The sequence below is a fragment of the Typopeltis vanoorti genome, chromosome 10, assembly GCF_054136105.1.
Source record: "Typopeltis vanoorti isolate ZY-2024b chromosome 10, IOZ_Tvanoo_1.0, whole genome shotgun sequence".
In the NCBI taxonomy this organism is placed as follows: domain Eukaryota; kingdom Metazoa; phylum Arthropoda; class Arachnida; order Uropygi; family Thelyphonidae; genus Typopeltis; species Typopeltis vanoorti.
In genome coordinates this window covers 77,728,434-77,752,899 of record NC_143558.1, presented here as the reverse complement: position 1 = coordinate 77,752,899, position 24,466 = coordinate 77,728,434, and the positions used below count along the sequence as shown (strand labels likewise).

Sequence of the window (24,466 nt, the reverse complement as noted above, 5' to 3'; positions counted from 1 at the left end):
GGACTGGTAGACCATGCTTTGGACACTCCTTCACTCAGAATTAGATGGAAGAAAACGAATGCGCTATTTAGGAGTCGTTACAGATCGGAAAGATTCTTTTTTGAATCAGCATTGGCTTTGAAGAATTCTCCCAACCTTAACAGATATGGTTGCATTAATTTGCCAAAAATTTGAGAGACTGTTATCCTAAGAGAAACTCCCACATAGCTTTTTTTTTTTCCTCGTTAAAGGGTGCAAAAAAATAAGACTTTAGATCTTTTGTCCATTGCAGTTGTACTGTTTCACTCACTCACTATCGCGTGTACAAGTGTGTTGTGCTCTGATGATGCTCAGTTGAAATTCAGCAAAATATAAGCAGCTAATAAAGCATCTCTTTGATAAAATTGTGTGGTGTTGTTAATAACGTTAAAAATAAGTAATGAAATACAGAAATGAACATTACAAACATAACTGCCATTACTATTAGCAAGTATTAACATGTGTGTTTGTACACATAGACATATATACTGTGCCGGTTCATGAATATGTAAGTATTGTCTGCCCACAGATGAGAGAACCAAAGCTGGCACTGTGCCAAGAAGAATCAGTTCATGCTGAAGAGGGAGGAAAGGAATAGGGCAATGTATGTCAGCAACACGCAAATTCGCATGCTTTATACGTAAAAATTTCCAACTGTTATACAAGCAAAATAGTTACCACTTTAAAAACTAGAATGTTCATAAAAGGTCATTTTCCTGTGTGTAATAATAAACAAACTTATCCCACAAAACAGATTGATTACCCTGTTATCCGAATGGCTTCTCCTCCTTCTGCCATGCACAGAAGTGTCATGAATTTATAAGGCAGAAAACTGGAATAAGATGGTAACAATTTTAATGAACGGTATGATGTTTCATCCTAATTACATAAGATTTCTTCAGGTGTAAACATACAAATTAGTACACAAAACAGTAAAGACTAACAAAGCTGACAACTACTATGTAGTTATAGAAGAAATTGATGTTTTGTAAAAATATTTCTAATTGTGCGATGCATTGTTCAGCACAGTGTGGATGTTTTTCATTCGTCTGATGTATTCAGATACGTCGATACTTTGGTTTGTATTTAAATGTTTAGGATTTAATGCCATTTCCATCATTCAAATTCTTGACATGCACCCTCAAGGGGTGTACAGGATATGATAGTACTACATGAAAAATTTACATCATTACTAACTTCCTATCTACAATTTTCCTCCAAATCAGTCTGTTACTTGTCAAGACTCCAACGTTATCAGATCTTATATTTCTGTCGCCTAAGGAACTTTGTACCGTATCAATCTACCTATATCTTGGTCTTCCTCTGGGCCATTTTCCTGCCAACCTGGCAGAGAACACTTGTTTTGCTAATCTTTCCTCGCCCATTCTGTTTAAGTGACCATACCACTTGAGATTAGCTCTGATAACGCATTCCCGGATGCCGACAATGTCAAGTTCTTTCCTAATATTCTCGTTTTTAATATGATATTGCCATTGATGCCATCTATTCATGCCTCTAATCTTTCTCAGGACTCTCATATCTACGCTCTCTAGTCTTTGGTCAAGTGTTTTACTTCTGACCCAGCTCTCGGATCCATAAGTTAAAACTGGTTTGAACACTGTCTTGTATACAGTTAATTTAGTGTTCTGACTAATTTCTCTCTTATTCCATATTAATTTATTCAATTGACTTCCCACCATACCAGCTTTGTTGATTCTGTTGTCTATTTCCATATTTGATTTACAGTCTTCACTAAAAATCATGCCTAAGTAGCTGAAATGATTCACATTTTTTATAGGTTCTCCATTCACAATGCACTTGATATTTGCAATGTTTCTGCCTATTTTCATTGTCTTTGTCTTGTTATTGCTGACCTTCATACCAAATCTATTACAAGAGTTATTCAATTTAGTCAGGGAATCTTACAGACTTGTAGCAGATGTATTTAGAACTGTAACATCATCTGCATAAACCAAAGAGATGACATTAATATCTCCAATTTTGATATCATGTTTAATACCCCTTTCCTTCATATTGTGATCCATATAGATAATGAATAACAGAGGTGATAATGTACATCCTTGTCTCACACCAGATTTAACATTAAACCATCTTCCTGTACTTCAATTCTAACTGCTGACTTACAACTCAAATAAAGACTAAGTATTGCTTGACATAATGCCCCATTGACACCATATAACTGTAGCATATTGAATAGCTTCTCTTTTGGCACCTTGTCACATGCCTTTTCCAGATCGACAAAACTTAAATACAGATCTTTTTTATATTCCCATGATTTCTCAGCTATTTGTTGTAAGGTGAAGATCTGATCCTGATAACCTCTATTTGGCCTGAATCCAGATTGTTCTTCATCAAGCTTGTCTTCCACAATTCTTCTCAACTGTTTCTCAAGTATACTGCATAGATCTTGCCAGGAACACTCAGTAGGGAAGTACCTCTGTAATTCTCACGTTCAGTTTTATTTCCCTTTTTATATACGGGTGCTATTATAGCACTACTCCAATCATCGGGAATTCGTCCCTCTGCCCAAGGCTTTCTGAACTATGCAGTGCAGACACTGTAAGACTTTTATACCACCATACTTCAGCATTTCTGGTCGAATATCATCTACTCCAGCTGTATTTCCACATTTGAAGCCTTTGATGGCTTTTTCTACAAGTATGGATATGTATTCCTGACTGTATGCCTGTTGAGTGTTTTATACCACTGTGCTATCACTATCACTGCTTGTTTCATTTAGCAATTTTTCGAAGTAATTATTCCATACTTCAAGGATATCTTTTTCTCCCATTTTCATGTCACCTTTATCATCTCTAATTACTTTTACAGCACTCTTTCCTCAATTTCTAAACTTCTTCAACAACCTCCAGAATATCTTATCACCTTCTTGATATTTATTTTCCATTTCCAAGGATTCCCAAATTTTTTACTTGGTTATGTCATAGCAGTGCTGTAATAGTTCAGATTCATCCCATAATACTTGATTTTGGATTAATTTTATAATCCTAAACATCTAGATATAAACTCGGGCATTAACTTGTCTGAATACATCATAGCCATCCTTAGCCGAATGTGTGCATGCAAATGTGTAAACATGCACATTAAAAATATTTAAAAAAACATCAATCTCTTCTGTAACTACATAGTGGTTGTCATTTATATATATATATATATATATATATATATATCATTATCCTCCTCAAAAGTTTGGAATCATTTCTACACTAGGAAATCGTGCTCGCTCTCTTCTTGATGATGAGATAGAACTTAATAAAGAACTCAATTTTCTCTAGTCTACTTTTCAACTAAATGGTTATTCACAAAAAACAATTGACAAATACCTATTAAATCCTCCTGCTTGCAATGATGAAGAGACCAATAGGGTGAAAGGTAATATTTCTATACCATACATAAACTCTATCTCACCCAAATTGGCCAAGGTTCTATGGAAATACAACATAAGAAGTTTATTTATTCCTCTTTTAAAAATCCACTGCTTAGTGAGCTGTCCGAAACCTTGACATCACAACCTTAAATATCCCAACGTTTACCAGATTTGGTGCAACTGCGATATACATACTTTGGCCAAACAGAGAAATCGATCGAGTTACACATTGAAGAACATAAGAGAGAGACATCAGTTACAGGAGAATGCGAGTCAGTGCTTTTTCTAGTCATGTTCTGTTCTCGGCCGATTCTAATGAATAAAACCTTAGCGATACAGTCCTATGGGACAAGTCTGCTAACATTTTTCTGTTGCCAGGATGAATTAGAAAGAAAGATAATAAAATCGAGAGAAATCATTCTCAACCCCCTACATCTCAACAACAACAACACGAGTTACAACCTTTCAGACTGTCATTGTGCTACGATCAAATACTGGCATTCCCGAGACGCTATACACATGCGTACGCCCAACAATGAAGCCGACGAGAGAACAGTTTTGAATGTGCAGACTTCAACATTTCTACATTAAATATATATGTATACATTAATTTTCCTTTCCTTGTTGTTTAGTTATTTCCTCTATGTTTTACTGGTTATTTCTTTTGTAACGTGCACCTGAAGAAGGCTGATACAAGCTGAAACTAGTTGTGCTATTAAACTTTGTTTTCATTTTTTTCAGTTTCGAGTCATTCAGTATTTTTTAATAAATATATATATATATATATATATATATATATATATATATATATATATATATAAAATAAGTTTAATGGCTATTACCGAGAAAAAAGATGGCAAGATATATTTAACAAGATACTACTAGTTTACTAGTTTTGTTACAAGAACATCATCAGGTATCATACTCAAAGAAATATATAAAAAATTACAGAGACTTAAAATTGTATTAACAGAACAAGTGAAAAACAGTAGCATGTTTGAAAAAATGCAAGTATGAGTTCCATACAAACGAATACTACGCGCTGTCGCGAGTGCGCCAGTACTGAACAGAAGCAACGTGTGCGTCCGAGAGATTGTAACTCAGGCTGTTGTTGATATGAGAGGAATCTAGAGAAATTTCTCTTGATTCAACAATCTTTCTTTCGAGTTCATCGTAGCACACATGGATATTAGTAGTTTGAGTCCAGTTTACAATGTGCTGGCGGCCTTCGTCTGAGTTAGCAGAAAAAAGAACGTGGCTAGAGAGAGCGCTAGCTCTAGTCCTGTTATAGGAGATATCTCTACGGTGTTCATCCAAACGTAGAAGGATGGATTTGGCAGTCTGTCCATAATAAGGCTTTCCGCAATCACACAAAATCTTGTAGACTCCTGGAAACTGAGTAGGAAGATGTTTCTGTTTATGTTTGCAAAGTAATGAACGAAGTTTTGGAAGCGTAGTGTAGCACGTTTTGAAGTTAAATTTCTTGAGAATCTTTGCCAGTTTGGGTGAAAGAGAGCTGATGTAAGGCAAGGAGATGAAGGCTCTTTGGGGGAGGGGGATCTTCAGCAGTAGTTGAGTGCCTGGGTGAAAGAAATTTGTCAATCTTCTTTGGAGAGAAGCCATTGTTAATAAACGTTTTTTTAAGAAAACTGAGTTCATTTATAATTTCTGTTTCTTTGGTAAGTAATGATTTGGCTCGGTGGGCTAAAGTGGAAATAATACCACATTTTTGTGGAGGATAATGATGGGAGGAAGCATGAAGGTATCTGTCAGTATGTGTAGGCTTTCTAAAAATTGAGATTTTAATGTTCTCAGCACATCTGGTAAGTTTGAGGTCTAAAAAGGGAAGACAGTCATCCGATTCCAGTTCGAGGGTGAAAGAAATTTTTTTGTGGCACTTGTTTAGGTGGTCTAAAAATAAATAGAAGTTATTGACGCCGTCTTCCCAGATGAGGAAAATATCATCAATATATCGGTACCAGACTTTTGGTTTAAAGTGAAAGGGTTAATAGCTTCTCCTTCAAATTCGTTGAGAAATATATCCGCAAGAATCGGAGAGAGTGGGCTGCCCATAGCCAGACCTGCGTTTTGTAAGTAGATCTTGTTATCATATTTGAAGTATCCTGACTTTATGCAATGGGAGAGAAGAGCAAAGAGATTTTTTTATAATTTATTCTTGAGAAGATCGAGGACTTCTTGAGCAGGAACATTTGTAAAGAGAGAAACAATATCAAAACTTGCCATTAAATCTGTTTTTTTAAGTTTGATGTCCTTGATTTTAGAAACAAAATCTGCAGAGTTTTTAATATGTGAAGAAGAAATTCCAGAAAGATTTCTTAGAAAACTCGCTAGAAATTTGGAGAGATTATAAGTGGGAGAGTGTATGCCGTCAACTATAGGTCTGAGTGGGCAGTTATTTTTGTGAATCTTGGCGAGACCATTCAGTCGAGGCATCAAGGGATGAAGTGACCGAAGAGAAAGCCGAATGTTTTTTTGTAACTCTAAGGTGGTTTTTAATAAATTATTAGTTCTATTATGTAGTTCAATCGTAGGGTCATTAGCAATTTCTGAGTAGGTATCACTATTTAAAAGTTCCAAGATTTTATTATGGTAATCAGACTTGTTTAAGATGACAGTTGCATTCCCTTTGTATGCGGGAATGATAACTATGTTACTATTATCTTTTAAGGACTTGATACCTTTCCTTTCCTTACAAACGCAGGTCTGGCTATGGGCCGCCCACTCTCTCCGTTTCTTGCGGATATATTTCTCAACGAATTTGAAGAAAAAGCTATTAACTCCTTTCACTTTAAACCAAAAGTCTGGTACCGATATATTGATGATATTTTCCTCATCTGGGAAGACGGCGTCAATAACCTCTATTTATTTTTAGACCACCTAAACAAGTGCCACGAAAAAAATTTCTTTCACCCTCGAACTGGAATCGGATGACTGTCTTCCCTTTTTAGACCTCAAACTTACCAGATGTGCTGAGAACATTAAAATCTCAATTTTTAGAAAGCCTACACATACTGACAGATACCTTCATGCTTCCTCCCATCATTATCCTCCACAAAAATGTGGTATTATTTCCACTTTAGCCCAACGAGCCAAATCATTACTTACCGAAGAAACAGAAATTATAAATGAACTCGGTTTTCTTAAAAAAACGTTTATTAACAATGGCTTCTCTCCAAAGAAGATTGACAAATTTCTTTCACCCAGGCACTCAACTACTGCTGAAGATCCCCCTCCCCCAAAGAGCCTTCATCTCCATGCCTTACATCAGCTCTCTTTCACCCCAACTGGCAAAGATTCTCAAGAAATTTAACTTCAAAACGTGCTACACTACGCTTCCAAAACTTTGTTCATTACTTTGCAAACATAAACAGAAACATCTTCCTACTCAGTTTCCAGGAGTCTACAAGATTTTGTGTGATTGCGGAAAGCCTTATTATGGACAGACTGCCAAATCCATCCTTCTACGTTTGGATGAACACCGTAGAGATATCTCCTATAACAGGACTAGAGCTAGCGCTCTCTCTAGCCACGTTCTTTTTTCTGCTAACTCAGACGAAGGCCGCCAGCACATTGTAAACTGGACTCAAACTACTAATATCCATGTGTGCTACGATGAACTCGAAAGAAAGATTGTTGAATCAAGAGAAATTTCTCTAGATTCCTCTCATATCAACAACAGCCTGAGTTACAATCTCTCGGACGCACACGTTGCTTCTGTTCAGTACTGGCGCACTCGCGACAGCGTGTAGTATTCGTTTGTATGGAACTCATACTTGCATTTTTTCAAACATGCTACTGTTTTTCACTTGTTCTGTTAATACAATTTTAAGTCTCTGTAATTTTTTATATATTTCTTTGAGTATGATACCTGATGATGTTCTTGTAACAAAACTAGTAAACTAGTAGTATCTTGTTAAATATATCTTGCCATCTTTTCTCTCGGTAATAGTCATTAAACTTATTTTATAATATTCCTACCGAGTAAAAATGAATTCTCCTAATATCTACTTTCCTGATGACGAGGAATTAAATTCACTGGTCAAAGAATATCAGAAAAATCTCAGAGCAATTGGATTGTACATCAACAGACTTGTATTTCTTAAAAGATGTAAGTGCAATTCTATTATTCCACGTTTCCTTAATTTTAAAGAATCGATAAAATCTGCTAGAGCAGAAAGAATTTATAGGAAGGTAAAACTAGATCTTTTATCGGAACGCATTTGTGATACCAAACGTTGTCTTGCTGCTTATTTTTCCAAGAAGACCTCTCACGAAACATGTTTTTCTCATTCTCTAGACAGTTCATCTTGGAACCATTTAAAAGAAATTAGCACTCTTAAGGCTTCTAAAATACAGAATTTAAACAAAATAAAACTCATTAGAAAATATGATTCTCTTAAATATAATCAAGATAACAAAACTTCTCATTTTGACTCTACCTATCTAAAAAAAGTTGTCATCAATAAGTCTTCCCATCAATTATCTTTGGCAGAAGAAAGCATACTTGCTAAAGGTCTCAACTTTGTCACTGCTCCTACATCCATCCATAGAGAACATCTCTTAACAAAGATAGAAAAGGCAGCTTCTTTATTACCAAAGAAAGACGCCAACCTCCTCCGTATGGAAGCAATTTTCTGTATTAATAAAGCTAGACCTCCACCTGACAACATTTCTTACTCTGAAAGGAAAGCTATCAAGTCCTTAAAAGATAATAGTAACATAGTTATCATTCCCGCAGACAAAGGGAATGCAACTGTCATTTTAAACAAGTCTGATTACCATAATAAAATCTTGGAACTTTTAAATAGTGATACCTACTCAGAAATTGCTAATGACCCTACGATGGAACTACATAATAGAACTAATAATTTATTAAAAACCACCTTAGAGTTACAAAAAAACATTCGGCTTTCTCTTCGGTCACTTCATCCCTTGATACCTCGACTGTATGGTCTCGCCAAGATTCACAAAAATAACTGCCCACTCAGACCTATAGTTGAGGGCATACACTCTCCCACTTATAATTTCTCCAAATTTCTAGCGAGTTTTCTAAGAAATCTTTCTGGAATTTCTTCTTCACATATTAAAAACTCTGCAGATTTTGTTTCTAAAATCAAGGACATCAAACTTAAAAAAACAGATTTAATGGCAAGTTTTGATATTGTTTCTCTCTTTACAAATGTTCCTGCTCAAGAAGTCCTCGATCTTCTCAAGAATAAATTATAAAAAAAACTCTTTGCTCTTCTCTCCCATTGCATAAAGTCAGGATACTTCAAATATGATAACAAGATCTACTTACAAAACGCAGGTCTGGCTATGGGCAGCCCACTCTCTCCGATTCTTGCGGATATATTTCTCAACGAATTTGAAGGAAAAGCTATTAACTCCTTTCACTTTAAACCAAAAGTCTGGTACCGATATATTGATGATATTTTCCTCATCTGGGAAGACGGCGTCAATAACCTCTATTTATTTTTAGACCACCTAAACAAGTGCCACGAAAAAAATTTCTTTCACCCTCGAACTGGAATCGGATGACTGTCTTCCCTTTTTAGACCTCAAACTTACCAGATGTGCTGAGAACATTAAAATCTCAATTTTTAGAAAGCCTACACATACTGACAGATACCTTCATGCTTCCTCCCATCATTATCCTCCACAAAAATGTGGTATTATTTCCACTTTAGCCCAACGAGCCAAATCATTACTTACCGAAGAAACAGAAATTATAAATGAACTCGGTTTTCTTAAAAAAACGTTTATTAACAATGGCTTCTCTCCAAAGAAGATTGACAAATTTCTTTCCCCCAGGCACTCAACTACTGCTGAAGATCCCCCTCCCCCAAGAGCCTTCATCTCCTTGCCTTACATCAGCTCTCTTTCACCCAAACTGGCAAAGATTCTCAAGAAATTTAACTTCAAAATGTGCTACACTACGCTTCCAAAACTTCGTTCATTACTTTGCAAACATAAACAGAAACATCTTCCTACTCAGTTTCCAGGAGTCTACAAGATTTTGTGTGATTGCGGAAAGCCTTATTATGAACAGACTGCCAAATCCATCCTTCTACGTTTGGATGAACACCGTAGAGATATCTCCTATAACAGGACCAGAGCTAGCGCTCTCTCTAGCCACGTTCTTTTTTCTGCTAACTCAGACGAAGGCCGCCAGCACATTGTAAACTGGACTCAAACTACTAATATCCATGTGTGCTATGATGAACTCGAAAGAAAGATTGTTGAATCAAGAGAAATTTCTCTAGATTCCTCTCATATCAACAACAGCCTGAGTTACAATCTCTCGGACGCACACGTTGCTTCTGTTCAGTACTGGCGCACTCGCGACAGCGCGTAGTATTCGTTTGTATGGAACTCATACTTGCATTTTTTCAAACATGCTACTGTTTTTCACTTGTTCTGTTAATACAATTTTAAGTCTCTGTAATTTTTTATATATTTCTTTGAGTATGATACCTGATGATGTTCTTGTAACGAAACTAATAAACTAGTAGTATCTTGTTAAATATATCTTGCTATCTTTTCTCTCGGTAATAGTCATTAAACTTATTTTATAATATTCCTACCGAGTAAAAATGAATTCTCCTAATATATATATATATATATATAGATAGATAGATATTTTTTTTTAATCCTTGCTTGCATAAGTCTTGTTTATTTACCTGAATCATTGCTGAGAAATAGCCTTATTAGTTACAACTAAGATTTGTTTTTAGATGTCTGTGGTTTGATATAATTTCTGTCAATTCTAATATCTTTATTTCAGTCACATGATAATTTTGTTGTATGATCACTAAGGTCACATTTAAGTTTTAAAAGAGGGATACCGTGAGTAGACATATCGCTACAAAATTAATAACAAAAAAAACTCACGTGCAAAGATTATTTAATAGTATAATTTTCGCCTGTGTCACAGGCATCTTCAGTACATATTAAGCTCAAATTAAACAATAACTGACAATTCCAAAAAGCACCACCTAAGTAGCTGGTGTAAGATAACCAAAAAGGTCAATAAATTTCCTAAAAATAAAAAAATAATAATAATAAAAAAATAATAAATAAATAAAAATAAATAAAAAAATAAATCAATACAATAAAAAGTTAGGAAAGATTAGCTGATTTGTAAAGTACTATCTCCCATAAAGGGGACAGACATAAGTTGTTGGATCTGTTTAAGTTAGGAGAATGAATCAGCGTTTCACATGTTTCTTTATAAAGAATGTACTGAAGATGCCTGTGACACACAGGTGAAAATTATACTATTAAATAATCTTTGTATGCGAGTTTTTTCCGTTATTAATTGAGGTCACATTTGGCTTTGTGCCTTCTTAACTGGTTATCATTTGAGCCTAGATTTTGACCTGTTCAGCTAGAACTGTGGCACAGGATTCATCCATAAGTGATTTCTCTGACCTTCTTCTGTATGTTCTGCAGTTTTTTCTGTTTGTCAAAAACTTGGGACATTGCAGTTACATCAAGGTAGTAGAAACATCATATTCTTTGTTGAGGATTGAGTGTGTGTGTTTTGGTTCACTGACTGAGGCAATAATCATAGTTTGGTTAGAAATGTGAATATCATCTTGATGTCAGAAACATGGTCATTCTCAAACTGCATGTGATGGCTCTGCCATCTGTTGATATTCTCACAAACTTTAAACTTTTCTAGAGGTGTAATATCAGAGTAGGACCTCATTGATCTTCCATTGATGAAGAGATATGCTCCAAACTCAAGGACCAAGGAGTCAGCCATAAGAAGAACAGTGGTACATAGGAATGGGCATCTGGTTCCCACTAGAAACATTATCCTTACCTTTAACAAACTAAAACCACCAACATCTGTCAAAGGATATCACAACTATCCACTGCAGCTCTATATCCCAAATTCCTTAGTGCTTTAAATGTCAGAAACATGGCCATTCTCAAACTGCATGTCATGGCTCTGCCATCTGTGCCTGATGTGGCAATAAAGAACATGAACTAATGACTGTAAGTGCAAACCACCAAAGTGCTCTAACTGTGAGAAAGACTACCTGACATGCTCATTAGCATGCCATAGGTGTAGGACAAAAGGGAGCAATGCATCACATACCACAACAGCAGCAGCAACATAAGAATGCTGAGAAAACAACTATAAAGAAAGTTTCACTTGGGACATTGACAAGAATGTAATTTTCACCTGACAACTGCAACATCCCTGAAAGATATTATTTGCTCACTATCTCCTTTGAGCGAATGAAAGAGAGAAATCATTATGGACTCACTCCTGAAGATATGCCAAAAAGGATCCCACTACATGAAAATCCTTTTAATGGAAAATGTTGGAACGTACCACAGAGGATTAAAGATATGCCTCCAGAACCTTATTAGATGGCCCATCAACAGATAGCATGGATACCTCTACTCCCCCTCAGGAAGATAAAACAATTAATATACATGTGCTCTAGAAGGAGTGGGATTTGACAAAATCTTGGATATTTTTCCAGAAGAAGAAATGATGGATACTGACATTCACAATTATCAAAAAGATTAATTAAAACAAAGCCACTCATCTTAGGAAGCTCGATGATACCACCAGAAGAAATATTGAAAGCATTCCTTGGGGGTATTTTCCACAGATACCTCACAACAATAAACCTAATTACTTTGAAACACACTCAAGCCGGAGCAAGACACATTAGGCATCAGAGATGAAAGGAATCCTGGATCCAATTTACTTCTATATTCACCAACAGCAAAAAAGTGTAAGAAAAAAATCTGGAAAATGACAGGCAGATATACAACCCACCAGTTCTGTGTCCTCAAGTACAATGGTTGCACAGTTACTGAGCCAATAGTGATTGCTGACACTCAGGAAGATTTTTGCAAAAATATCAGCAACATATTCTTATCCAAGTTCCTCCCCCCCCCCCCCAAAGCAGAAAACGAAATCCATTTTTCTTTGAACAACACAGAAGAATACAACAGACCATTTACCAAAGAAGAAATGAAAACTGCTTTACCTCAATGTCATCTAACTGCTGTTGGACTGGATAACATCCATTAGGGATGGTAAAACATCTGTCAACATCAACCATGGATCAACTGTTGCACCTGTATAACAGAATTTTCTGTGAGAACATATTTCCAGATACCTGTCAAAAGGTAATTATAATTGCTTTTCCTAAACCAGCAAAGGATCCAAAATTCCCAAGTAACTACTGTCCAATTGCTCTGACTAGCTATTTGTGCATGATTCTGGAAAAAATGGTTAACTCTTGTGTTTTGTGGAGAAAAATAACCTCTTTTCTGGAACAATCTGGCTTCCAAAATTATCATTCTACCCGTAATAATCTTTACTATGACACTGCTTGAGATTCACAATATTGAAAAACTTGCATAATTTTGGCCTTTAGAGGAATTTCCCTCTTTTTATCAAAAACTTTTTATCTAATTGAATCTTCCAAATTTGAGTAGGAACTGCCCCCTTTTGCCCTATAACAAAAACGAAGGAGTCCCCACAAGGTTCTGTTTTAAGTATCATGCTTTTTTGCAGTCATGGTCAACTCAATAACAGAATAACTTCCTTCAACAGTAAGTAATGCCCTATATGTGGATAGCTTTACTATCGTCTGCCACTTATGTAATATGAGGATCACAGAAAAACATCTGCAGCATGCTATTGACCATCTCTCAAAATGGATGCTTGCAAAAGGTTTCAGATTTATACTGCAGAAGACAGTTTGTGTGCACTTTTGCCATATATGTGGTCTTAATCCTGACCCAGAAATGTGACTAGGACAATCACTAACACCAGTTGCATCAGAAACCAAGTTCTTTGGACTGATATTTGAGAGTAAACTCAGTTTTCTCGTTCAGTTACAAGTACCGTAAAGTAATGAACATTCTATGCACCCTATCTTTTGCCTGCTGGGGTGCTGACAGATGTTCTTTGTTTCGTTTGTACAGATCATTAAGATCAAACTTGACTACATGTCCCAAGTCTATGCTTTTGCCAGGGAGAATATATTGCAATGGCTGAATCCTATTCACTATCAAGCCATCAAAATTGCAACTGGAGCATTTTGCATGTCACCTATACTTAGTCTATACATCAAGGCAAACAAACCACCTTTGCTACTTTGACATCAACAGCTGTCTCTGCTATATGCAATTAAAATGAAATCCCTGCCAGAGCACCTTACATATCCAACTAACTATCTTTGGACCAAAATGGGAGAATCTCTAGAACACTGACAGACTGTCATAAAACCCTTTAGTTTGTGGATAAAAACTCTCCTTCAAGCTCTAGCATAGACATAGCAATAGCTCAGATGCCACCAAACTCACTTCCACCGTGGCAATCATGCATTCCAGCATGTTGCTTTTCTTTCAGCAGGTTAACAAAATTTTCCCTACTGTCGATTACCAGCAGCTCTTCATAACTCATAGAACTGAATACTTGGATTTTGTGCTTGTCTACACAGACAGCTCAAAATCAGAGAACCTAGGGAGATTTTCTGCTCTTTCCAGACATCATTATATCTACACAAATCCCAATAGAATGCCACAACTTTAAAGCAGAGCTGCATGCAATAGAGCTTATACTGAAATACATCAGATTCTGCCCTACCAAAGGTGCATGATATATTCAGGTATATTCAAAGTTCTCTTCAGGCAATGAGAAGTCTAGAGCTACAGCAACATCTGGTACTCTCTTGAATTCAATACCTCTTTCAGTTATAGAAATTACAACTTTGGTGTACGCTTTGTATTCATGTCTTTCGCCATGAACACAAAATGTTTAGTATTTTTTTTTATATACATGAAGTTGAAAGCCAATAAGTTTTATGCATTTATGCATAAGACTGATTAAAATTAGCATCAAAATTCAGTTTCAGGTTTAAATCTTACAATTAAAAAAAAAAACCTAAGTTCTTAAACTTTAGAAATCAATTTAACTCAGTATTCACATACTATTGTAGACGACAGTTGATTCAAAGAAATGGTGTCTAACTCACCCCTAAGAAAAATAATAAAATTATATTAAACTTGCAAAAATATTAATTCTTGATTAATCCTTTATTCAAGTGCAAGCAAGCAAAGTTTTGAATAAAATATATTCTTAATTAGGTTACTTGTATATAGTGGCTAATGACTTCACATTAATTGCCTATTATCCCATAATGAAAAACACACATCCTTTCAGGTGTGTATAATGCTTTTGTTATTACCCAGACCAGTTTTGACCTTTATTGAAGTCTCATCAGTGGGAGCCAAACCCAGAAGAGATACTAAGGGAATTAATGTAGCCATTAGCTACTATATACAAGAAGCCTAGTCGTAAAAACACTTGATGTGCAAGTGTTTTTAAACTTCGCTCAAGAAAGAGTGAAGCACTTTCTTCCATGACATGATACTGGATTGCATTTTGGTGGCATTAAAATTCATCAGATTATCCTCAACCCATTTAAGAATGGCAAGGAGATCACTTGCAGGTTGTAGATCTTGAACGAATTACCCAAACACCACAAAGATTTTGTAAATGAAGAAGAGGAATTGAAAGTACTCAATAGCAAAGCTGTGAATAGGATTGGAATGTCAGAGAGAGAGAGAGAGATTACTGATGTAGAAAGAAGCATATAGATGAAAGCGCAGAGCCCTGGGATACTCCAGCATTGATTGAGAAATCTGATCAGAGGAAACAATCCACCATGAAATTGAATGACCAGAGAAGCAGCTAGTGATCAACCCACAAAGGATAAAAGGAAGACTCTAAACATGCAGTTAATCAAGACCTTTTAGTTTCTCTCAGCAAGCTGCTAAAATGCAGCAGGTTTAAATTATGTTTTATATCATTGTCATGGAAGGTATTATGCTGATTACGCTAGGCTGAGGATGTCCCATATACAATGACTGTAGGTGGAGAAATTCTATGAAGAGAGATGTAAGATAAATAACAATGTCCAATTTGAAAGTCATTTTATACAGGTTGTCTGTATAGATAGGAATTTGAATAGAATGTCATGTAGCTGGCTATTCCATAGCAGTTTTACTTTTTAACTTATAATTTTAAGCAGCACATTACCAACTTCATGTTTGTTTGTATTCTGTAAGGCCTTGATCTCTTTTGGCACTAAAAGTTTCAAAAGGCAAACCTCGTTTGCCAGTAGAATGATAATGAATATTTATTATCCTCTTTTTTTTTTTTTTTAACTACACATTTTTCATAATCTACATATGTTTGCAGCTCTCTCTCTTTAACTAGCAGTGGCATGATATCTTTGTGATGAAGGACATCCTGATAGAGAGGGTAAGGGTTGCTGTCATGGCATGAAGTTTGTAGGATGAATGCTTTGAAAGCTTTGAAATCACTTTGGTTTTGGCTGCATTAATATTTGTAGGGGCAAAAATTGGGTAAAACACAATATATATCTAGCATGCATAACTCAAAAGTGGGTTGGAAGTCCCATAAATTTACATAATTTTTTAACATTTCATTGGATTTTGCAAAAAGTACTCCCATTGAATAGAGCTCTGTGAATAATGTTGATTTGTCACAAACATCATGGATCTCCCAAAAATGGAAGAACCATCATGATGGTTTCCCAAAAATTATTGGGTTCATATCCTTCTAGGATGTGAAGAACCTCTGTAAGAGCTTTTCAGTAACCCCCAAATCATGGTAGTATTAACAGTTGAAAATTCATCTCTGAACAGTTTCAAACTGTTCTGCATGCAAACAGTTCTAGAGGCTGCTGATCAGTATATATTTCGTCATGCATATATTACATACTGTAATTTCATTCTCAAATTTAAATTTATATTAACCCATCCATAAATGACTGTTAGCTTGTGTTATATTAGTGTCATGAGCTGAAGGTTAGATAGCCTGGACATCCTGCTCCAGAGATCAAGCGTGGAACTTTGTCAAGCTGTCTCAGGCCTCCATTAAGCATAGTAGTCGTCTCAGGCAGAACAGTGAATTCCGCCTTCAACAAGCAGAATAGTGGTGTCATGCTGGGCAGTGAATTTTGTCTCCCATATAAAGACATTTAAATACATTCATGGCCATGTGGGACTCGCAGCCTGTTTGTTGGAACATGGTAACCAAGGATTACTTATTTTGATTTTTTTATTTATTTTTCTTGTTATAATTAATAAAATTTGGTGCTGAGGATTTCTGTTAAAATGTAGTAATTTCAACTTGAGTTTCAATATATGACCACAAAAGATTTCAGCTATTTATGTACAGATTTTAGTGAAGATGGCAAGTTAAATCTGGAAATAGACAATAGAATAAGCAAAGCTGGTATAGCGGAAAGCTATTTGAATAAATTTATATGGAATAAGAGAGAAATTAGGCAAGCAACTAAATTAGCAGTATACAAGACAGTGTTCAAACCAGTTTTAAGTTATGGAGCAGAGAGTTGAGTTAGCAATAAAGCACTTGATATCAAAGCTTAGAAACCTCAGATATACAAGTCCTTGGCATCTGTTTCGGCCCGTAATTTTTCTATCAGTGGCAGAATCATATTAAAAAATGAAGACATTAGGAAGGAACTTGACATTGTTTGCATTCAAGAATGTGTGAGGGTTATTCTACAGTAGTATGGTCACTTAAATAGAATGCAAGAGGAAATGTTAGCAAAACACGTTTGATGCCACATGGTAGGGAAAGACCTAGAGGAACACCCAGATCTGGATGGCTTGATTTGGTTAGAAGTGCCTTAGAAGAATGAAATGTTAGGTACAATAATATTGGAGTGCCAACAAGTAATAAACTAATTTGGCAAAAAATTGTTGGATGGAGATTAGTAATGATGTAAACTTAATCATGTAGTGTTGTCATAGTAACCTGAACCCCTTGAGGGTACATATCAGGAAATTGATGATTATGATATAAGCTATAATGAAGCAGATCCAAAATTCACCAAAATTATAACGAGATTAAATGATTTCTTTAAACCAAATTCACTACAAGATTAAGAGAATATAATTTTTCAAATGATTAAGTTTTGGTATTTTAGCTCAGCTTGAAACATGGACAGTAAAATAAAATTAGTTTAATCCTTTATCCAAGTGTGAGCAAACAGAGTTTGCACCTGAAAGTATCTTCAGGACTGGGGTAAGGTGGTACAACACCAGGGCAACTCATTGCAAAGGTGGAGCAAGCTACCAACACTCCTATCTCGGTATCTCCTATAATGCAATGTCTAATGTTATGCATTAAGGGAAGGGCCACTACCCAGACTAGTTTCGACCTTTATTGAGGTCTCTTCAGTGGGAACCAGGCCCAAGTGGAGATACCAGGCAGAAGCATTAGCAGGTCATCTCTACCTATAGGAGTTGCCAAATGGTGTGCCACCCTTTTTTAATAAATTACTCTGAATTTAGAGAAAGCTATTCAAAGTTTATTTTTCACTTGGTTAGAGTATAATAAAATTAGTTTAATCCTTTATCCAAGTGTGAGCAAACAGAGTTTGCACCTGAAAGTATCTTCAGGACTGGGGTAAGGTGGTACAACACCAGGGCACCTCATTGCAAAGGTGGAGCAAGCTACCAACACTCCTATCTCAGTATCTCCTATAATGCAAAACATATCTCCTTGCGGATATGTCTAATGTTATGCATTAAGGGAACGGCCACTACCCAGACTAGTTTCGACCTTTATTGTGAGGTCTCTTCAGTAGGAACTAGGCCCAAGTGGAGATACCAGGCAGAAGCATTAGCAGGTCATCTCTACCTATAGGAGTTGCCATGGTGTTGTACCACCTTACCCCAGTTCTGAAGATACTTTCAGGTGCAAACTCTGTTTGCTCACACTTGGATAAAGGATTAAACTAATTTTATTATACTCTAACCAAGTGAAACATAAACTTTCAACATCTTTCTCTAAATCCAGAGTAATTTATTAAAAAAGGGTGGCACACCATTTGGCAACTCCTATAGGTAGAGATGACCTGCTAATGCTTCTGCCTGGTATCTCCACTTGGGCCTGGCTCCCACTGAAGAGACCTCAGTAAAGGTCAAAACTAGTCTGGGTAGTGGCCTTTCCCTTAATGCATAACATTAGACATATCTGCAAGGAGATGTGTTTTGCATTATATAGGAGATACTGAGATAGGAGTGTTGGTAGCTTGCTCCACCTTTGCAATGAGTTAACTGGTGTTGTACCACCTTACCCCAATCCTGAAGATACTTTCAGGTTCAAACTCTGTTTGCTCACACTTGGATAAAGGATTAAACTAATTTTATTATACTCTAACCAAGTGAAAAATAAACTTTCAACATGGACAGTAAAACAATGAAGAATGACATTGGAAAAAAAATTTTGAAGAACAGCAGGCTATGCCAAACTGGACAAGAAAGAAACAGAAATTTTCAACTACAATGAGAACCAACTTTACAAATAATGCGAGTACAAAAATAAATGGAGATAAATAAAAATAAAAGCCGCCCTGGTTGGCTGAGTGGTTAGCGTATCTGCTCTCCAGCCAAAAGGCTGTGGGTTAGAATCCCACCATGGGCATGGATGTTTGCGATTGTCTGTGAAAATACTAGTGGTGGGCAGTAGATAGTGTTGGTGTAGATGATGATGATGGCAGTTGCAGTTCGTTGTAGTTGGTGGACTTGAGTGGTGGAGAGTTGTAAAGTCAGTGCTCTTCCCTCAATGAGTATGGACTCCTTGGAGGTGTCACATAATAATAATGTTACTGAATAGACTACCAAAAACTAATATACTAAACTGTTAAACCAAATAGAAAAAAAATAAATAGATGAAGACCTTAAAAGACATAGTGTAAGGCCAAAACAGATCACTAATCCTAATACAAGAAGACAACAACAATAAGACCATTTTAATGGGAAAACAAAAAGTATTCTACTGTACAGTTATTGTGACATTGGATGGTGTCACTGTATGAGAATGATACTGTTACAAAATATAATTTTGATTGTTTGATTTCTTTTTTTTTTTTGTTATTGTAAGTATATAATTTTAATAAATATTTTTTCTTTTGTTTTATTAGTGTTTTTAAAGATCATCAGGAAAGATGCAAGTGTGCAAATAATCCTCCTTCATCAAGTCTTAGTTGTCAGTTGAATCCTCATGACTGGGAAGTTATTTTTGCACCATCCCCTGATGATATTATCTGGTATATTCTTTAATTTATATGGTATCTTAATCTTTACCTGATAAGTAATATCAACCCTGTTAATCAGATAGCATCACTTTTTTTTTTTAACCCAGCTGTTAGTTTTGGTATTTTGTTTTGTACTAATTTTTATGTTCTTTGAATAAATATATTGGAAAATTTTTTGGGAGATTTACGACAATTTGAAAAAACTTGCAGATGAACAGTGCTGCTTAGAAATATGAAAAAAATTAAAAAGTTGGGTATGTTATGAATGCATAAAATATATGTAGATACTAGTCTATTTTATCATTTATTACCATAAAATATACACAAATCTATTATTCTTTTTTAACTTTAACTAAATAATTTTAACTTTTTAAAAGTTAAAATTTATCATTTGATAAACAAATGTAAAGATGCAGTATTAAATCATAACTGCATAAAATTAACTATTATTAATTAGTTAAATTAATTAATTAGCATAAAATAAAAATTTTATAATGATTCATTTTTTAGTGTATAGGCTAGGCTACCACGAAGCAATCTGAAAGCAATTTTATTGCTGCATGAATCGTTATACATGTAAATAAATATGAATAATTTCTTTTTTGTTTTTGATGTCTAGTGTTAGTAATACATATAACATCTATAGTGTTTTGTGTCATATAAGACAACATTGATGTCGGTACTGACAGACATATATGTCTGTCAGTACTGACAGTTTTATGTTCTTATATTTTTATGTTATTTTTTAGTGTATAGGCTAGGCTACCACGAAGTAATCTGAAAGCAATTTTATTGCTGCATGAATCGTTATACATGTAAATAAATATGAATAATTTATTTTTTGTTTTTGATGTCTAGTGTTAGTAATACATATAACATCTATAGTGTTTTGTGTCATATAAGACAACATTGATGTCGGTACTGACAGACATACGGTTAATCTTGTAAACAGACGATGTAAACTTACGTTATCGATAAATACGGTACAATACTGTAAATGTATTTTTCTTTCTTATGATTTTCTTAATAACATTTTCTTTCCTCTAGTTTACTTTATTGTAAGAATATAGTATATAATACATACATTCCATACAAAATGTGTTAATTGATTTTGTTATCGGTAAGGCTTCTGGTCAACAGTAGGCTATTAGTAGTTAAGTTTTTCTGGAGTCAAAAGTTATACGTGGATTTTCGAACAATGTGGGGAAATCAGCACCCCTGATCCCCATGTTGTTCAGGGATCAACTGTGTGTATGTGTGTGCATATATATATATATATATATATATATATTAATTAATCCAGGTGTAAGTTTGGTATTTTGTTTGTACTAATTTTTATGTTCTTATATATAAACAGAAATTATGCTAAATCCTGTTCATGTATTCTATAACCTTTCTCACTGGTTACTCCTCTATTATTCATCTATGGCAGACACAAGAACCACGTCCTTGTGCAAGAGAACAACAGCACAGCTAGTCCAAGAATTCATTCAAATGTGAGCAATCCGTTGATAATTTAAAACTATTGTAGATGTTGGGATAATGGAATATAGATTATGAGGATAGAGATTGTGAGCATATGGACTGCAGATACTGGTAACTGGAGAAAGAGGGATGATATGATTGACGTCTGTAGACTTTTGAAAGGGTGTTATAGGTCATTGACAAGTGAAATTTTTCATTATATATCAAAGGTTGGGAGAGGATGTTGGAGGAAGGGGGTTATTCATGGAAGTTAAGTTTGTCTGCAGTTAAGAAAGTTGTGGCAATTCTTAGTGGAAGATTTCTATAGATATGTAAATTTGTTTCTGCATTTAACAATGTAATGTTTCCAATCTTTCCCATTGTGAAACATTTTTCATCAGAATGAATTGTAGTTATAAGCTATGTTTCTGATGTGTTCTTCTTTATGTAACTTGGGTGATTCTTGGTTTATTGTAGTTTTATCAAACTTCTGTAACACAATAGTCTGGGGCAGTAGTTAAGAAGGAATTAATGTTTCTTTAAGAGCTGTAGGTAGGTTGTAGTCCTTAGGAAAATAGTGTGGAGAATGCTGATAAAAAGAGCTTATATGGATATAATGAGAAGAAATGGAAAGTTGCTAAATTTGGTAAGGTAAATCTGAATTGGTTATGGATGTTGACCAGCCTTGTGAGGAAAGAAGAGGAATGATGCTACTGGTCTAACAGAACAACAGTCATCAAAATAACTATTCATTCATTCATTTCATATGGTGATTCAATGGCCGTGAGCCCCTTTTACGGGGAGGTACGGCACCACCTCAATCCCACCTATTTTTATCTGGGCTCGGGACTGGTATAGCTGACAATTCAGACCTATGGCTGGAAGGATTGTCTTAAGTATTCCTTACTGTATCCATGTGTGTTCACGGGGCCAGTTTGCCTACTTGCGGGATGAAAAGCCCTGCTGTCCACTCCCAAGACTGGCTAACTTGGGTATCCTTAAGATCCTTACGTTGCCGACGGGAATCGAACCTAGGACACTCCTTCCCCTTTCCCAGGCATATGGTTGTGAAGCGCATAGCCACTAGGCTAACCTTGCAGACAAAATAACTATTGAAAAGGCATATGGCAGAAACAGAATAACTATGAGAGAGAATGATTGGAGTGGTTACATGTGTGTGTGTGTGGGGGGTCAACTGTAAACCGGATAGTCCTCTTCTGAAAAACATCAAGCATCTCTAAGGAAATTTCTGGTTCACCATTAAAAATTTCATAAGGTTTTAATGACTCAATATCTCATAAATTTTATGCTGGAATTGGAAAATAAGTTGGATATCTTGGTTAACACAAACGATACAAATCATTAAAATCCTATGGGGTATAGGATTTTAATGATTTGTAAAATACAGCATTTATTTTAGCGCAGAGAAAATCAATCAAGAACTTAATCATCTTAGTTTTACTCTATCTCAAAATGGATATAAACATAAAATGACAGCAACAGCCTCTTAAGGAAACCTCTAATTGGCAGGAGAACTGGGACTGTAGCTGAGTAGTAACCTTTTCTTATATCTAATCCAAAACATAAAATTTCGACGACACTAAAACAAGTAATAAAAGCTTTCACCCCACCCCAATGAAAGATCTCAAGATTTTTACATCCTTTGAAACTTCTCCCATCCTTGTAAAAAAAAAAAAATAAAAAAATAAAAAAAATAGATGTCCTACAACAACTACAAAAATAGATGACACTAAAACAAGTAATAAAAGCTTTCACCCCACCCCAATGAAAGATCTCAAGATTTTTACATACTTTGAAACTTCTCCCATCCTTGTAAAAAAAATAAATAAATAAATAAATAAAACAAAATGTACCTGAGCCAGCAATAAGGACAAAAAATGGGAATGAGATATTTAGAATAACGCATCAAGATAGGGGTGGGACAAAGGGAACACTGCAATTCATGTATACTAATGCCAGGAGTATTAGGAACAAGAAGGAAGAATTTTTGGCCTTGATTGGCTCTTCCTGGCCACAGGTTATTGGCATTAGTGAAACATGGCTGACAGAAGATGATATAGTTAGTGGGATAGAATGTGTAGGTTATAGTATGTTTAGGAGGGACAGAGAGAATAAAATTGGGGGAGGGGTGTTATTGATGATAGCTGATGAACTGCAGCCAAGGAGAATTGAAGTATTGCAGGATAGTGAAAGAGCTCATTTGAGGCTATTTGGTGTGAGATTGACACTGGCAGAATAAAATATACAGTTGGGTGCTGCTATAGACCAGGTGATGGAATAGATGGTGGAGATGGTATGCATAAACAAATTGATGAAATGAGTGGAAGGAGGGTAATTATTATGGGGGATTTCAACTATGGTAACATTGATTGGAAGGAGGAGAGGACACATGTGAGGAAGGAAATGGATTTTATTCAATTATTAAGGGATAACTATCTGAAACAGCATGTAATTGAAAATACTAGGGGTGTGAGAGTGCTTGACCTGGTAATAGTATCTGAGAATTTGACTGTAATGAATATGACCATGTTGCCACCTATTGGTGAGAGTGATCATAAGGTCTTGACCTGGGAGGTGGCTAAAGGTGTGAAATTTGTGATTAAGACAGGGTATATGTGGAATTACCGTGCTGGAAAGTATGACAAGCTTAGGAGATTGCTTGGATCAGTGCCATGGCATGTACAACTGCAAGGGCTGGACGTCGATAGAGCATGGGAAGTGATCAAAGAGCATTTACAGGAGGTTATGGCTGATTGTATACCTAAGGTCCGAATAGTGAAACAAGGAGGGGTTAAATGGATGAATAACACCATTAAGCTTGAGCTGCAAAAAAAGAAACAACTATGGAGGGAATTTAAAGAAAGGGGTGACCTGCAGGCACACGAACGGTATAAAGTACAGGCCAGAAGGGTAATGAGTGTGGTAAAAACAGCAAAAGCTGATTATGAAAGGAAACTAGCTATGCAAGCAAAAGAGAATCCCAAACAGTTCTTTCAATATGCTGCAAGCAAGAAAAAAACTGTACATGGCAAAATGATTTTAAGGAATGACGATGGTAAAGAGTTCACTGAACCAGTCGATATAGTGGAGTTACTGAGCGCGCACTTTGCAAAAGTATATCATCCAGGTGGTGACGTTGAAAAAATGAAGGAACCATTAGTTTATATGGGAATTGTGATGAATGAAGTGGAGGTGAATAGTCTATTACAGAACCTTAATGTGAATACATCTGTGGGATTGGATGGTATACCGGCACGGGTCTTGCATGAAGCGGCTAATGAATTATCAGTGCCCTTGACCATGTTGTTTAATCTGAGTCTCGGGTCTGGCTTAGTCCCGAAGGCGTGGAAAGAGGGGAAAATAGTTTCACTGCATAAAGGAGGATCCAAGACTATGG

At 35.7% G+C, this 24,466-nt stretch overlaps 1 protein-coding gene across 3 annotated transcripts in view; it reads left to right on the top strand.

Moving 5' to 3' along the window:
- Positions 1-24,466, top strand: part of LOC150102528 (osmosensitive cation channel TMEM63C-like) — a 491,876-nt gene that overhangs the window by 266,962 nt on the left and 200,448 nt on the right. For all 3 annotated transcript variants that reach the window (XM_090398766.1, XM_090398765.1, XM_090398767.1), the window contains exon 13: positions 19,471-19,596. In XM_090398766.1, the coding sequence (XP_090254892.1) occupies positions 19,471-19,596 (126 nt within the window). The remainder of the gene's footprint in view (positions 1-19,470; positions 19,597-24,466) is intronic.